The sequence below is a fragment of the Nicotiana tabacum genome, chromosome 24, assembly GCF_000715075.1.
Source record: "Nicotiana tabacum cultivar K326 chromosome 24, ASM71507v2, whole genome shotgun sequence".
Lineage (NCBI taxonomy): Eukaryota > Viridiplantae > Streptophyta > Magnoliopsida > Solanales > Solanaceae > Nicotiana > Nicotiana tabacum.
The window spans coordinates 88,234,248-88,251,112 of NC_134103.1; the positions used below are offsets into that span (position 1 = coordinate 88,234,248).

The 16,865-nt window shown below is 34.4% G+C and overlaps 1 protein-coding gene across 2 annotated transcripts; it reads left to right on the forward strand.

The window, feature by feature from the left end:
- The first annotated feature begins 9,195 nt into the window (after positions 1-9,195).
- LOC107763349 (putative RNA methyltransferase At5g51130) lies at positions 9,196-16,653 on the forward strand. Of its 2 annotated transcripts, XM_016581826.2 has the most exons (9): positions 9,197-9,609; positions 11,907-12,119; positions 13,881-13,995; positions 14,167-14,214; positions 14,722-14,992; positions 15,884-15,971; positions 16,052-16,117; positions 16,245-16,313; positions 16,443-16,653. In XM_016581826.2, exons 2-9 carry the CDS (start codon positions 12,000-12,002, stop codon positions 16,530-16,532), a joined length of 867 nt encoding a protein of 288 aa, XP_016437312.2. In that variant the 5' UTR covers positions 9,197-9,609; positions 11,907-11,999; the 3' UTR covers positions 16,533-16,653. The 2 variants fall into 2 exon arrangements, with proteins under 2 accessions (XP_075103895.1, XP_016437312.2); XM_075247794.1 differs by lacking the exon at positions 11,907-12,119 and having other exon boundaries at positions 9,196-9,609.
- Positions 16,654-16,865: the final 212 nt, after the last annotated feature.

A 16,865-nucleotide genomic window follows, 5' to 3' on the forward strand; every position in this document is an offset into this window, starting at 1 on the left:
GTGAAAGGTTGGCCGCATATGCGGAACCTGGGATCTCAAGTGAGTTCCGCACCTACGATGGAAATTCCGCAGGTGCAGCATCGCAGAAGCGGAAAAAAGGGCCGTATGTGCGATATTTCTCGGCAGAAAAGCTCCAACTCGAGGTTTTGTCTTTCATTTTGAATTTTTGGACTTGAAAAGCTAGGGAGAGAGGCGATTTTTCGAAGGTTTTCAAGGAGCAACGTTGGGGTAAGTGATTCTAACCCATAGTGGTATATATTTCGTGAATCTATGGCTTTGTTCATCATTTAATTAGTAGGATTTTGAAGTGAAATAAGAGGTTAGGGCTTGGGATTTTGGAGAGTGTAATTTGAGGATTTGAGGGACAAAATGATGTCGGATTTTGATGAATTTTATATGGTTAGACTCGTGAGTGAATGGGCTTTCGGGTTTTATGACTTTTGGTAGATTTCGAGATGTGGGCCCGAGGGCCGGGTTTGAGTGAATTTCGGGATTTGGCCTATAATTTGGTATTTTCCTTGTGGGATTCATTCCTTAGCTCATATTGATCGTATTTTATTGCTTAGGCTAGATTCGAGTCATTTGGAGACCGGTTCGAGAGGAAAGGGAATTTCGGAGTAGGAGTTCTACGTTGTTGAGGTAAGTAACAGTTTTAAATCTGGTCTTGAGGGTATGAAACCCGGAGTTTGGTATAATATGACTGTTTGAAGGTGGCACCCATGCCAGGTGATGGGCGTGTGGGTGTACGCCGTGAGGGATTGAGACTTGGTCTGTCCCGGGAGACTGTGAAGTCTAATAGCCTTTATTTGTGTTTATATGTATTCCTGTCTACTAGAACTTGACTGCCTTTTATGTTAGAGATCATGCTTAGGTTATATTCCTGCTCATGGTAGTTATATTTAGTCATAGTGATTCTTGTACATGTTTACCTCAATCTCTATTATTTTTCCCTGATGATATACTGTAACACTTTGATTTGGGTTGTTTTCCCTTTCTTTATTGAGAGCTATGAGACTAGAGAGGTTCATGACTGAGTAAGGTTGAGGGCCTGGTTGTGAGGTATTGTTCTATGGCACGTGAGTTGTCCGTGCATCACGTGAGTTGTCCGTGCGTATCCTTATATTATACTATACCACGTGAGTTGTCCGTGCAGATCCAGATATGATATTATAGCATGTGAGTTGTCCGTGCAGATTATAGCGCTTGGGCTATAGGAGCGCTACCCCCAGTGAGCGCGGGTACCCATTGAGTGTGAGTGCTGAGGGCTGAGAGCCGAGTGGTGGAGCTGTTGTAAGGAGTTGATTGACTGTTTCCCTGAGAGGTTGTTCTTGTTTTTCAATTGTTGTTGCACTTAGTTGCTATCTGTCATTGTTGTGAAATTCTCTGAAAGATTTTATATCTGGAATACATGAACTTGAACTGTATAGAATTGATTTGACATAAACTGTTGGATTCGAAAGCATGTCTATTCTTTGCTGGAATTATTGAAAATGAACTGTATTGTATAGCTCGTCACTGCTTCTTAGTTCCTTATTTATTTCTGTTACTTGCTGAGTTAGTTGTACTCATGCTATACCCTATACTTCATGTGCATATCCATATATGTTTGATCACGGAGGTCGCTGAGTTCGGGCGCGATTGAGTACCGGAGACTATGAGGTAGCTGCCGGCGTCCGCATGACCTTGTCTCTCCTTCTATATTTCTTTCTGTCTTGTAATGATACTTAGACACTGGTTGTATTAATTTGGTTATTTAGATGCTCATGACTTAGTGACACCCCGATATTTGGGGCTGGTTTCCGCATTTTGATCCTATATTGAGTTCAACTTTGATTTTTATGAAAAGAATTTATATGAAAAAGTTTTAAACTACCTTTTTATTGAATTACTGGAGTATTTTGAGAAAGTCGGCTTGCCTAGTACCATCGATAGGCGCTATCACGACAGGTTAGGTTTTTGGGTCATGACAGCTGGTTTCTAGTGCGACACTGTTCATTCGCAATTGCGAACCATTGTCCGCAAATACGAAAATAATGTTCATTCGCAAATGCGAAAACATTGTTCATTAGCAAATGCGAAGTTTTTGTCCGCAAATGCGAAAACATTATTCATTCGCAAATGCAAAATTTTTATCCGCAAATGCGATAACGCTGTTCATTCGCAAATGCAAAAATACTGTTCATTTGCAAATGCGAAGTTTTTGTCCGCAAATGCGAACCTGGGCAGAAACTTAAGGATTGAAAATGTGTCATTTCTTCATTTTCGATTGGGATTTTTGGAGCTCGATTTTTGGGCGATTTTGAGGATTTCTTCACGACTTTGACTGGGGTAAGTGTTCTATATCCGAAAGTGATTATATTTCATGAATCTATGGTTATATTCATTGTTTAATTCAGGTTTAAATGGAAGAATTCAAGATTTTTGAAAAATCTTCCAAAAACGAAAATTCAAAATTTGGAGGATGATTTGTTATTGGAAATTGATAAAATTGGTATGGTTGAACTCATATCGGAATGGATGTTCGGATTTCGTAAAAATTATGTCGGGTTCCGAGAGGCGAGCCCCGCGTTGACTTTTGTTGACTTTTTAGGATAAATTTCTAAGTCGACGTTTTATTATCCGGAATTATTTTCGATAAATTTTAATGAAGTTATACAATTAATTTAGATAGATTTAAGTTGTCCGGAGGTCAATTCAAGCAAGAAGGCAATTTTGGAATATCGGCATAACTTCAAAAAGGTAAATATCTTGCCTACCCTTGAGTGGGGGAATTACCCCTTAGGCATCGAGTCTTATGTGCCATTTGTGAAATGTGAAATGTGAAAAGCCGTGTACGCGAGGTGACGAGTACGTACTCGGGCTTATATGTGCAAAATATATTGGGTTAAGGTCTTAGGCATATTGTGTAGTAAATTGGATAATTGTTAGCATTTATTAAATCATCTATTTTGCCATGCCTCAATTCGTGCTTGATGAATTTGTTTTTATATAAAAATTTGATGTGATTATTACTTGTATATTTATGTGGATTCCGTGAATTGATAATTTGATATTTCTTGAAAATTAATTTCATTATGGATTTTCCATCTGCAAATAATTAATTAAATAAACTTAAGAAGAGGTATTTATATAATTATTAAGAATTTGTATTAATGAAGGCGTTGCCCTATATTGAGTATTTTCTATTTCTGTTGACCGTTTTGAGGTTTTATATACGTTGTGTGGAGCCTTGGGCTATTTGTTGAGAAATTTATTGATTTTGCTACATTTTTGGAATTTGGTTGTGGTCAGTGGGCAAATTGTGATATGAATTGTTATATTGTGTTGTCCTTTAAACACTCTCCTTGATGTTATTTATGCTTCCTACCTTGCTTATTAATGATATACATGTGCTTGGTAAGGAAGAGTGTAAAGCACGAAGGGTGATGCCGTGCCATTTGAATTATATTATCATGTGAGGGGGAGTGTAAAGCACGAAGGGTGATATCGTTCCATTTGAGAGTGTAAAGCATAGGGGGTGATGTCGTGCCATATGAGAGTGTAAAGCACGAAGGGTGATGCCGTGCCATTTCATTTATATTATCAGATGAAGATGAGAGTAAAAGCACGAAGGGTGATGTTGTGCTATTATTATTATATTATCATATATTCATGGCACAATGGGTATTTCCGTGCAGGCGAGGACGAGGGACATACATTATATTGTGATATCTTTTTTTGTGTATACATTCATGCCTTTATCTTGAGTTGTTATTATGCACTTATATTTTTTTTGTGACTTGTAGTCGTAGTTGCTTCTTGTGTGCCTCCACTTTATTTCTTTTATTCTTATTGGCATTTTTCCCACCTGGTTGGTACTGTTATATGTAAGTACAGTGAGAAAGAGATGAATACATGAAGGGTGTTGCCGTGCCAATGGATTTGATCTACATACATTGGGTGAGAATGAGACAAGTGCATGAAGGTATTACCGTGCCATTTGATGTGATATATTGAATATATTTCTCACACCAGAAAAGTTAAATGGGGTGTCACATGGTGACTTTTACTTGAAAGAATTATATTCGAAAGATATTTATTTGAAAGAACTATAGTTGAAAGAGATTTATTTGAAAGAATTATATTTGAAGATATTTATTTGAAGGAATTATATTTGAAAGAGATTTATTTGAAAGAATTATATTTGAAGATATTTATTTGAAGGAATTATATTTGAAAGAGATTTATTTGACAGAATTATACTTGAAAGATATTTATTTGAATGGAGTATATTCGAAGTATATTTATTGGAAAGTATTATATCCTAAAGATTATTATTTGAAAAGCATATAGGCGAAAGATTTATATTTGAAGGACTTGATTAATTGGTTGTACTTGTACTCATTATTTGTTGAGCAATATTAATGGTGTTCCTGTTGCCTTGCTGTTTAAATCACTAGTTGATTGGTGTTGCTATCACTGCTATTTGTTTTCTATTATTTTTGTATACTATATTACACAGGTTATTAGACTAGTGAGTATCTCGACCGTACCTCGTCACTACTCCACTGAGGTTAGTCTTGATACTTACTGGGTACCGACCGTGGTGTACTCATACTACACTTCTGCACATTTTTGTGCAGAGCCAGGTATTGGAGCTATCGGACTCAGACAAAATTAAAGTGTGATCGCAAGGATTCAAGGTAGAGCTGCTTGGTCGTCGCAGTCTCTTGAAGTCTTTTCATTTTATTGTACTGTTAATTATTAATCAAACAGTATTGAGTATTCGATCATTGATATTATTTCATGTATTCAGTTAGAGTTCGTGACTCAGTATTACTAGTCTTGGGATGTTTTTATATTTGTTTCCGCTTTTGGTTTCGAAAAAAAAATGGCTTGAATTGTTATTATAATCGGCTTACCTAGTCTTACAGAATAAGTGCCATCACGACGCATGTGGCGGGATTTTGGGTCGTGACAGCATAATTTGGTCACCCGCATTTAGCTTGCACCCACTTTTCTTAAAAGTTGAATTGATACCCAATTTTTGGGTAACTTCAGATACCCGCGTTTTCGCTTCTTCTTCGTTGTTGCTTTTTTCTTCTCTGTATTCATGTCACATGTATCTAGGAGTTCCGTTGCTGCTTTCTTCTCTATATTCATGTCTCATGTATTGAGGAGCCGTTTGATTTCTTCTTAGTTGTAAAATAGGTTTTTTAGATTTGTTGTTTTGACAATTTGATGATTGAGGTTGTTCTTTATGATATTTAAAAGTTATGTTTCAAATTTGAGCTCATTTGGATTAGATTTGAGCGTTGAATCGTGTGTTGGATTGTTAAAATTTGAAGAATAAGTTTATGTTTCAGAAGTTAAGATTTGATTTCTGAAGTTGCACTGAAGAGATAAAACTACTTAAGATTCAGATTTTGTAAAGTTGCATTTGAAAGATAGAAGTACTTAAGATTTGATTTTTGAAGTGTGAAGAGAAAGAACCACTCAAAATTTGAATTTTTTGAAGTTGCCTTTGAAAGATTGACTAACTTAAGATTTGCATTGAAGAGATATAACTACTCAAGACTCAAATTTTCTGAAGTTGCATTTGAAAGATAAAAAGAACTTAAGATTTGATTTCTGAATATGCATTGAAGAAATAGAATTACTTCAGATTCTAGTGGGTAAATCTTATAAATTTTTGTGCAATGTAGCTATAACTTCAATAGCGGCCCCAAAAGTGGGTATCCGTGAAAGCGCCTTGCACATGTGCCCACTAACTCCCCCGCACGTTCTCACATGAATATCATTCTTTTCAATGCTGAAGCCTTTTCTATTTGAGTCAAAATTCATGTTCATTGAATGGGTGAAGCATCCATGAAAGATACTGATGATTCATAAAAGCTCAGTTTATCTTTGTTGTTTATTTTGTGTTTTTTTTCTTTATTTTTATCTCCAACTTAATTTAACTTCAAGATCCACTGGTCATGTATTTATTTGTTTATTTCTTTGATAAGTTAATATTTTAGACATAAACTCCTACTCGGTGTCAAAATATATGTACACACCGTAATAAGCTATGTTGCTAGGACTCGGGTGCAGGTATTCGATTCGGGTGCGAATCTAGAGGTCGGATCCTTCATAATTTAAATTTTAAGATTCGGGGGTACGGATCCACGCACGAATACGAGTGCGGGGATTTGACTAAAATAATTCAAAATTTTAAAAGTAGATCTATAAAAATATCCTAAATTATGACAAATATTTCGTAAAAAACTTATAGGTTGTGGAGTGCAGCCAATATGTAATCTTCCATTTTGAGAATTTCTCAAGTTATAGGCACTAGGCACTAGCATGTAGCAGCTACAATTCAATCTCTTTTCATTTGTTCTCAAATTTGTCCATGGATTGTGGTCAAAGTATCCGATCTCGATTGACCACACCCGGTACGAATCTAACACCCTTATCAGTACAAGTGTCGTGTCGACACAAGTGCAGAGGCTAAAATGAAGAGTCTGCTCAACATAAGTAATAAGTGATTCTAACTGAGTTATCTGTCATTATGTTCCAGTAGTGTTTAGTGTGCGATAATTTTGAGATCAACTGCAATAGTCTTCTAAATTTTATTGTGGGATCTTTCTTTTTCCCTTTTCTTTATTGGGGAATGAGAAATTTGGCCCGAGTGTTGGGGCTGGGTGTAGGCTTCTCAATTTGTGAATGCTTGTTCATTCGAGATTCTTCTATTTATATTTAGAACTACTAGATCAACTTGGCTTTTCTAAAGATTGATCAGCACTTGAATCGCTCCCTGAGGGTTTCTTACAGAGGAGATTAGACCCAATTTTCTGCTTTTCTGTATATCATATGATCTAAAGCAAGAGAATGTATAGTATGTTTTTTTTAGTATTAGTTACTTTTTATGAAGTTGAGTGCTGAAATTTATTCTATTTCCATGTATGTGAGCTTGAAGAGCTGAATTTCATTGGATGCATCTTAAACGTGTCAAAGTGGGTGCATTTAAACTGGGGAGATGAGGGACTAATAACTTTGTTTTCCAAAGTCTGGAGGCTCCTTTCACCGGTAATGTTCACGTGTAATGGGAAGCAATTCCTTGAAAACAGAAAGAAACTCATGTTTTAACTGTACTTTTTTGATAGCGTGGTGTCTTTATTTTGGAGCCTCAGCCTTGGAAATCATACTACGATAATTGTCTTGTATCTGAGGTATATTCTTTCATATATTACTAGCTTCACACGCGTGCTTTCTATACAGAGAAGACCTTATATTGGGATTTTTTTTTTACTTTGCGCACCAAAATTGTAAATGTTAATGTTGTTCTTGCTATGGAGACAACAAGAATTAATTATCAAAATATTAAGATCCGTCCAGAAGATTTTCAAGACATACTTTTGGACAAGGTATGTTAGTTAATTATAAGTTTACTGTTTGGTTGCACAAATATAATTACACAGTTAGATTAAAATTTTAAATGAAGTAATTATCAAAACTTAAAAGTTAATATAATAAATATATGCCTATAAAATTTTATAAGTATAAATGATATTATATTTGGTATTTAAGATGTATATTTTTCCGTGAATATACATTAATTAGTAATCATATATTTATAACTAATATTATAAAAATAATATATATATATATATATATATATAATAATAATAATAATAATAATAATAATAATAATAATAATAATTTAGATACTTACAAAAACTAAAAATATACGTTTTTTAAGAACATCATGGAATTCATGTTTGATAAAATAAATTAATATTTATAAATATAATATCATAACATTATTTAAATATTTGACAAAACTAATCTATTAATTCTAACTATAATCTTTAGGTTCTTACCATGAAACCATTATCATTTAGAAATTATAGGTTAATTTTTTTTTTTTTTTTTTTGCAATTTTAGTAATTCCGAGTTTTTATTGCTTTCAATAATGAAGTAGCATTGAGTTTTGTTACAAATAACTCACAAAATTTTTCTAGTGAAAAATGGGTCAGAAAAATTTCGTTTGTTCGTTTGTTTTGATGTCTGAGCAGGTTTTTACCTCGAGGCACATGGTTCGAGATGACTAAAATAAGACGTCTCAATCCAAAATAAAGAAAAGAAAAGAAAAGAAGTGAATCCAAAGTGCAGAAGCGGAGAAAAGATGTGAACTGTTCAAGACATGACTAAACTCACAAGATTTGCATGTCCTGTCTTGATCCGAAAAAGCCAAAGAAGAATGAACTAGCACCTGTATCTAGCAAACATCAAGGTTCAAATCATAGTCTGCATGAAGAACTAGCCAAGACTCAAGATCAAGTTTCAGAAGACTTAGAGATATGAACCTTGTAACTCATAACTGATAGACTTGTTTAGTTTCTTTTCATTTTGACTTTGGGGTAATAAGGAGTTCAACAAGCAATAACAGCAGCAGCAGTAATGAAATCACAGCATCTCGATAGTCCTAACTACCAAAATTTCTAGAACTACACTAACCTGATTTCTTTATAGCCAAGAATATGTAGGCAACCTCCGAAGCAAGGTTCAGTCAAACTTTTTCAAAATGCTTTCAAAGGAGTATCCAACGGGCAAAAATTGTTCATGATTGCTCACTTTATCTTTGCCGGAAAACTCTTCGTGTTTCCGAGCAAAGAGGGGCAGTTGTGAGCACCTAATTTTTGCCCTAATACAAATTACTCCCAAAAAATTCAAAAATAATTTTAATTATTTTTGTAGAATTTTAGGAACTTTTATTTTTATTTGTTTGGCATTCATTTGCACTTTTAGCGTGTTTTAGTAGCATTTCAAATCACGAAAATGATCAAAAATATTTTCTCTTTTGCTTTTTGCATTCTTAGATTTTTACTTGCACTATTAATATTTAGTTTGCATTACTAAAATACAGAAATACATTAGTTTATTTTGCCTTGTTTAGCATTTTAGTTTTAATTAATGAGTTAAAATAGTTAAATAATCGTTCAATTAGGAAATTAGTTTGTAGGCTAATTTTGTAAAAAGGGTTAGTTTAAATAAGGTGGCCACTTTAGAATTTATAACAAGAAAAGAAATTGGCTGCCCTCCTATTTAATAGAATTGGGCCAAAGAGGCGGCCCAACTGTTAAATCCGTCCGCCCAGCCCAATCCTCACTGACCCGCCTGGCCCAACTAGTCCCTTCCCCTTTTCCCATCTCATTAAAAAAACTCCCATTCCCCTAACCCTAACGATAACAATCAGATCCCCACCGGAAAACCTAGCAGCCGCTGACCTCTTCTTCTCCATTCCCTCCAAGCCGCCAGACCCCTCTTCCTTCTATCATCTCACTCACTCTTCTCCTACAGATTCTCGCACACACGCAAGAGCCAAAAAAAAAAAGAGCACTCTCTAATTTAGAACACTGAAATTTCACAAAAGAAGAAAACATTAAAAAAAAAAGGGAGGATAGAAAGGATATTTCTGAATTGATTGAGGTTGCAGCAGTTTATCTCTATGTTTCTGGTTTTCTAAACATTTTGGATCAAAAAGTGCTGCTGATTTTACTGTTCTCTGCATAGTTGGACTCCAATTCGCTGTTCCAGCCTTTATTTGGCTTTCTTTTCCTCTAAGTTTAATCCTCGAGCTATTAGGTATGTTTTTCCTTAAAGCTATTGTCAGATCTGCCTTGCTATGGATACTATGGTTGTTCTCTAGTTCATTTGAAGTCATTATTTGAATCCATGGCTGTTTTGCTAAGTTCATTTGGCTGATACTTGAATTTTTATGTTTTGATTTGGCCTAAGTACTGAATACATACCTGTTAAACTCAACTAAAATAAGATGGATGATTGAGTGTGACTCCCTGAACGTGAGCATATTTATTGTATTAGCTGTATTTCTATTTTTGGTAAATGTCACAGTTAATTGTCTCAAGTTAAAAACTACTGAAAGTCTATACTACAGTACAGACTAACGTCACAGCCAATTTCCTGAGTTAAGCTGTCTGCCAAAGTCTATACACTTTTTTATTTATTTATATAAAACAAAGTCCATACAATAGCAGATTCCTCTAGACCCATAGAACATTACTGGCTGATCAATCCACTTATAAGAAAGCCATTGTGCTCAACGACTCTTTCTCTTTTATGGGTTTAACGGGAGCCATTGTGCTCAGCCATTTTGTTTCTCAAAAAAGACGATTTTCTTTAATCACTATGGAAATGTCAGAGAGTTGGCATAAATTTGATAAATTGATTGTAAGGATTATTTAGGTTTGAGTTGCTGTTATTAGTTGAGGGGTTGTTTGATTAGTATTTAAGCTAGTTGGGCCATTTGATTATCTTAGAAAAAATCAGAAAATTAGATTAAGTTTAGAATGGTATGGTCTTTTAGTTTTGGCTAATTTGATAAATGAATAGTTGGGTCAAATAAATCCTCTGCCAGGCCCACCTTGGTAATAATGTGCTATTGGCCCATCTCTTCTTTAATAACAAAGTTGATTACTTCCTTACTTCCACAACTAATTTCCATAAACTCTTGGCCCTACAATAATCTCAAATTAGAAAAAAAAAATTCATGAACAATCGTAGTTTGCTTTAGGCGCGCTTAAATTAATCATCGTGGCTATGGGCACGACTCCTGTGGCATGGTCACTATACGTAAATACCAATTCGAGTGTGCGTTTCACGTGACTCGACCATAACTTCAAATAATAATAAAAATAAGCACGTTGCGAACCTCGGATGCGTTTCACGTGGCGCGATTCAACAATGTGTACAAAAACAATAAGTGCGTGACATCGCGACTTATTCAAATGAACTCCATAAATCTTAAAAGCATTTAAAACTCTATTAAAAGTGGTTCGAAGGTAAAAGTGCACATAAGTCTTAAACATGTAATAAATCAGATATTTACCAATTGTTAATAGTTGAGTGACCGTGTTAAAACCACGGAACTCGGGATTGCCTAACACCTTCTCCCGAGTTAACAGAATTCCTTATCCGGTCTTCTGGTTTTGCACACTTTAAAATAGAGTCAAATTTTCTCGATTTGGGATTTAAAATAAACAGGTGACTTGGGACACCATAACAAAAATCCCAAGTGGCGACTCTGAAATAAATAAATAATCCCATTTCGATTAATGTCACTTTAATTGGAAAATCTCCCCTATCCTTTCAGGAAAAAGGAGGTGTGGCAATAATAATAAATATATATAAAAATACAAATAAAAAAAAAAAAAAGAAACGAGCCAAAGATGTGTGCATAATAAGATTATGAAAAGAAGGAAATAAATTTATTTTTTGAAATAATAATATTAAATAAAATTTAAAAAGCAAAAAAATAAAAGCAAAAAAGAGAAGAGAAAATAATTATAATGTATAATTTATTTTAATAATTGAATAAAAAAATTTAAAAAGATAAAATATATATTATACCAGTTATATTAAAAAAATATGAACAAATATTTTCAGTATCAATTATCTTTTCTTATTACATAAATAAAAAATAAAAAGAGCAAAAAAAGTAAATGAAATTAGATTATGAAAAGAAAGAAATAAAAGAAAATACGAGTTAAATGAAATTAGAAAAGGAACAGGAAATAAACAAAAGAAAACAAAAAGAAAAAAATAATAAAGGAGCAAAAATTGAGTGTGAAATTAAATTATGATAATAATAATAATAATAATAATAATAAATGATTTGGACAAAAAATAAATGAATAAAAAAGGAGAAAAAAGAGAGAAGAAAACAGAAAAAAGAAAAAGAGAAAATAAAGAAAAGAAGGAAAAAAGAAAAGGAGAAAAAGAGGAAAATTAATTAAATTAATTAGTTTGATGGGTATAAAAGTAAATGAATAAGCAATGATAAATAATTTTATTTTTGTAGTTAATTGTGTCGTTCACCCTATATAAGTCACATAATACCCGCGTTTTTGTTTTCCCTACAGCTGTATAAAGAGCCGGCTAAAACCCTAATTTGAAAACCCCATCGAGTGCATAAACCCTTTGGATCATCTGCCCTTTTGGTTTTCCATATTTCCATGGAGCACCAACGAGCAAGAATAGGCGGTGAACAGCAGGACACATCAGCGACGACACAGAAGAAAAAACGTAAAGAAGTTGCTCTCTATGGTAACTACAGAAACTACTATGGCTATAGAGTAAGCCTTTCTCTTCTCCCTCTTTCTCTATTTTTACATACCCTTCCCATTACTTGTTTGGTTTGTGGGTGCTAATGGATGAGTTTTGCATTAAATTCCATGTAAGGAAATAAATCCCATCTAGGCAAAACCTTAAGCCTTGGTGAGTTTAGTTACCTGGGGAGAGTTACCCCGTATCTTCATGAGCATAGTTACTCTGTAATGTAGGGGTGGAATCACTGGCGGAACCGGGAATTTATACAAGGGGATTCAAAAATATTCTAGGATGTCACCGTTGTAATTTGAACGTATGACCTAAAGCAATTTTGAACCCCCCTTAACTACTATTCTTGTATTTTTCATGTAAAGGGGATTCAACATCTCACATATAACCAAAAAATATTAATTTTACTCTATTTACATTGTGTAATTTTCCGCTGACAGGGTGTCGGTTTAACACCCTTCACTCTACCTAGTTCCGCCAATGGGTGGAATAGGTAAGGTGGGCACAACTTGCTTAGATACCCACAATTATATGAAAAAACCTCATCTTAGGTAATGTTTGATATGTCTCATGACTAATAAGGCAGGGGAATACAATCGTGATTTTATGCCGAAAGCTATATTAAAGAATACATGATTCAAGTTAATAATTCTTTAGTTGATGAATAGATCTAATGTTGGAAAGGAGAGCTCTTACAGAGGAAGATAATCCTTATTGTAAGGAAAAATATTTTTTTTTCCTTCTTTTACCAACTGACCCTCTCTTTAGCACAAATGGATTGTAGTTTTTAGGGGCAAAGGTGAGACACTAAAAGTTTTTCCTTAACAGTCTTAAGGTAGTGTCAGCAACTTTAAAGTTTTTTTGAATCAGAAACATACTTGTTTGGTTCATAAAATAAAGTTGTCTTTCAAAAGAACAAAACAGAACATTTCTAAAGACCAAAATAACACCTTTGAATAAAAAAACCAAATTTACTTTCTTTTCTTAAATTAATTTTTATTATTCTTTTGTTTTTTGTTGTTATTATTACATTGGGGACGGGCGAACGGTAAAGGGGAAGGAGATGTTATGTATGGGATTGGAACCATCCAACTAAACTACAAGGTGGAAGGTGAGTCTGCTTACCAAGTGAGCTGGTTCCCACGAGAAGTTCACAGTGCTTAGCATTGTGGATTTTAGTGCTCCCTAAAACATTGTCTGTGGAGATTTAGCTGATTTTTGAACTATGAATCTCGTTTTCAGTGTCTTATCCATCCCCTTTTGAGAAAACTCTTGTGGTCTTTTGAGGTTCCAATTGTTCTGTTACTCAAAATATTCGCTTACATTATCTTTTTTTTTAAAAAATATTCATCTGCCTTCGTCCACCTTTATATTTTTTTCCAATAACAAACATAAGCAGTCTAAGAAATTAATCAGTTTATTTAAACATGAATAATGAATCAAGTTTCTCCCATCTAGTAAATTTCTTTGGAGGTGGGAGTTTGAAACATTTATCTATTTTCTTGTCACTTTCTACATATTAATGTATGGAAGAATATCAGTAGGGACATCATCTCCAGCTAAATTTAGGTTTCTATTGCCTGTGCTATCTCCGGAAAATCTTACTGCTCCCAAGTTGAAGCAATTTGGGAGCAGCTCAGAATTTCTATTTTGTTTTGTTACCTTTTAGTTTTTTTTTTTTAAATTCAATTATCATAAGTCCATACATAATTTTGAGCAAGATCATCACTGCATACCTTTTAGTTGAACTCTCACTATTTGGTATTTTTTGTGTACAGATTGGTCAGGATTTGGAAGAAGATCCAAGGTTAAAAGCTATGAAGAAGGAGTGGTTTGAAGGCAAGGATTGTCTTGATATTGGCTGTAATAGTGGAGTGATCACAATCGCCATTGGTAAAAGTTTCTTAATTGCATATCTGTTTCTGAATTAGGATTTCTCCTTAATGCTTTTAGTCGCATGTGGGATTTTTGCTTGATATCTCTGCTAACATCGTCCACCAATAGAGGTTACACATTTCCCTTTTCTTTTGTCTGTTAATATCAGTTATCCTTTTTTGACTACAGCACAAAAGTTTAGCTGCCGAAGCATCCTTGGAATTGACATTGATGGTGGTAAGTATTTCAACTTTTCATTTGGTCTACACATTTGGTTCACATGTAGTTGATTATTTCCGGAAGAAATCACGAGCTGATTAAGATGCCAACAAATTGTCATGCAATTTGTGAACTGTACAAATGTTACTTTCATGGATCAGTCTTTATTAGAGACCAGCTGAACGGGAATTTGTTAGTATTTGATTTTGAACCCACATAGTGCATTTTGTTGATTTTTCCTGTGCAATTGGATGGACCAAATAATTGTTTTGTGCAGTGATAGTAATGTGCGGTTGGTCGGATTGTTGTGTCACAGTCGCTCTTTAATTTCTTTTCCTTCTTATTATTGTATAAATTTGGCCTCTTGATCTCTTTTGCGACTTATTGCCATAGTTGCCGATAATATCATATTCTGTTATCCATATAGGCATCTTAAGTAATGTGTGATCTGATGGATTTAGCATTTGACTTTGAGTTGCTAGGATGTAGTTTATAACTTTTATTCTCTCTTTTCACCTCTTCCAGCCAGAGTTAATGATGCCTATTGGACTCTCAGGAGAAAAGTGAAGAGTATGAGAACAGTGCCAGCAGGGGGTGACAAATTAGCAGAATCAAATACTGTAAATTGTTTAACAGACCCCGTGGCAGAGTCACTTAATAAAAGGGCAAAGAATGATTGTACAGCACCTCATCATTTGCAAGAGGGAGATTTTTTTGACATAGTCTCCTTCAAGAAAGGAGATTTTATTCAGAATTGGCATCCAAGAGACAATACATCTTATGATACAATTATTTGGTAAGTTTTCTTTTTCTTTAACGTCATCTTCCCTGTATGGTTCAAGAGATGTGAAATCTTTTAGTCAATTGCAATCCTTCTGCGAAAAGGTACCCAAGATGTTATATTGTTGGAACTTGTGTTTCCTTTTCAAAATCACCCAAAATTTTATTCTAAAGGTGCACTTCTTTTGGCGTTAGAGGCAAATTATGTAAGCAGAACAAGGTGATAAAAGAACAAGAACAGTGCAAAAGCTTTAAGAGTTTATTAGCTGGAGAACATTTTCTCTTTCGTTACCAAATCCTAGGTGAGTATGATTTGGGTGGATTCTGTCTTGTTTTCCTTTAGCTCCAGTCCTATCTGTGACACCACAAAGACATGGTGAAAAGAGGGGAACAAAGAGACTTTTATGGACTCTCATGCTTATGAATATCATTTTTATTTTGAGAAAGGTAATATTTATATTCATCAGCACTCAAAATAGGGCTGCTCTATAATATTTACTAGTACAGAACCTCTGAGATTTACAGCGAGTCAAAAAAGTCTAGTACTGATTCTGCATCACCTACCAATTGAGATCAACTGCAATAGTCTTCTAAATTTTATTGTGGGATCTTTCTTTTTCTCTTTTCTTTCTTGGGGACTGGGAAATTTGGCCCGAGTGTCGGGGCTGGGTGCAAGCTTCTCAATCTTTGGCTTTTCTATAGATTGATCAGCACTTGAATCCCTCCCCGAGGGTTTCTTACAGAATATTAGACCCAGTTTTCTGCTTTTCTGTATATCATATGATCTGAAGCAAGAGAATGTATAGTATGTTTTTTAGTATTGGTTACTTTTTATGAAGTTGGGTGCTGAAATTTTATTCTATTTCCACATATGTGAGCTTGAAGAGCTGAATTTCATTGGATGCAGCTTAAGCGTGTCAAAGTGGGTGCATTTAAACTGGGGAGATGACGGACTAATAACTTTGTTTTCCAAAGTCTGGAGGCTCCTTTCACCGGTAATGTTCACGTGTAATAGGAAGCAATTCCTTGAAAACAGAAAGAAACTCATGTTTTAACTGTACTTTTTTGATAGCAGGGTGGTGTCTTTATTTTGGAGCCTCAGCCTTGGAAATCATACTACGATAATCGTCTTGTATCTGAGGTATATCCTTTCATATATTACTAGCTTCACACGCGTGCTTTCTATACGAAGAAGTCCTTATATTGGGATTTCTTTTTTTTTTTTGCGTACCAAAATTGTAAATGTTAATGTTGTTCTTGCTATGCAGACAACAAGAATTAATTATCAAAATATTAAGATCCGTCCAGAAGATTTTCAAGACATACTTTTGGACAAGGTATGTTGCAGGGAATTCTATAACCACCTCCCTCCCTTACCTCCTTTTTTTTTTAAAAAAAACTTGAAAGTTAAATATTTCATGACTATGGGAAGGCTTCACTGACACATCCCTTTAATCTGAATGCAGATTGGATTTAGAATGGTAGAGGACATAACATCTAGTGTATCTGGTTGCAAAACTGGCTTTAAAAGACCTATTTTGGCATTCTGGAAGTAATGTATTAGGTTATGAAATTGCTTTTTGGTTGACCGAAAATTAGTGTTGTATATATGTGGATTCCAGTAGGGAGCTATTAACATGCTTAAAACAAGTTTGGAATTGGCTCTACATCTTATTCTCATCCAGAAGCGTCAGAGTTTGGACAAACTGTCTAGAAGCTTCCTTATTCTACGTCTAATCTTTCAAAATAACAATTATTCGCATAACTCCTTTTTCCTCAACGACTTGATCTTATTAAGTTCCAATTTTCAATTATTATCTTTTATAAGCTCTTCTTAATTTCCTTTTCAGAATTAGCATTACCACCCCTTGACCAAACAACTGCAAGAC

Bases quoted from the DNA above. Each gene is read 5' to 3' on its own strand.
- LOC107763349 (XM_016581826.2), top strand. From the start codon at position 12,000: ATGGAGCACCAACGAGCAAGAATAGGCGGTGAACAGCAGGACACATCA. The intron at 12,120-13,880 runs GTAAGCCTTTCT...TTTTGTGTACAG, and splicing joins GAAACTACTATGGCTATAGA to ATTGGTCAGGATTTGGAAGA. The intron at 16,314-16,442 runs GTATGTTGCAGG...ATCTGAATGCAG, and splicing joins AAGACATACTTTTGGACAAG to ATTGGATTTAGAATGGTAGA.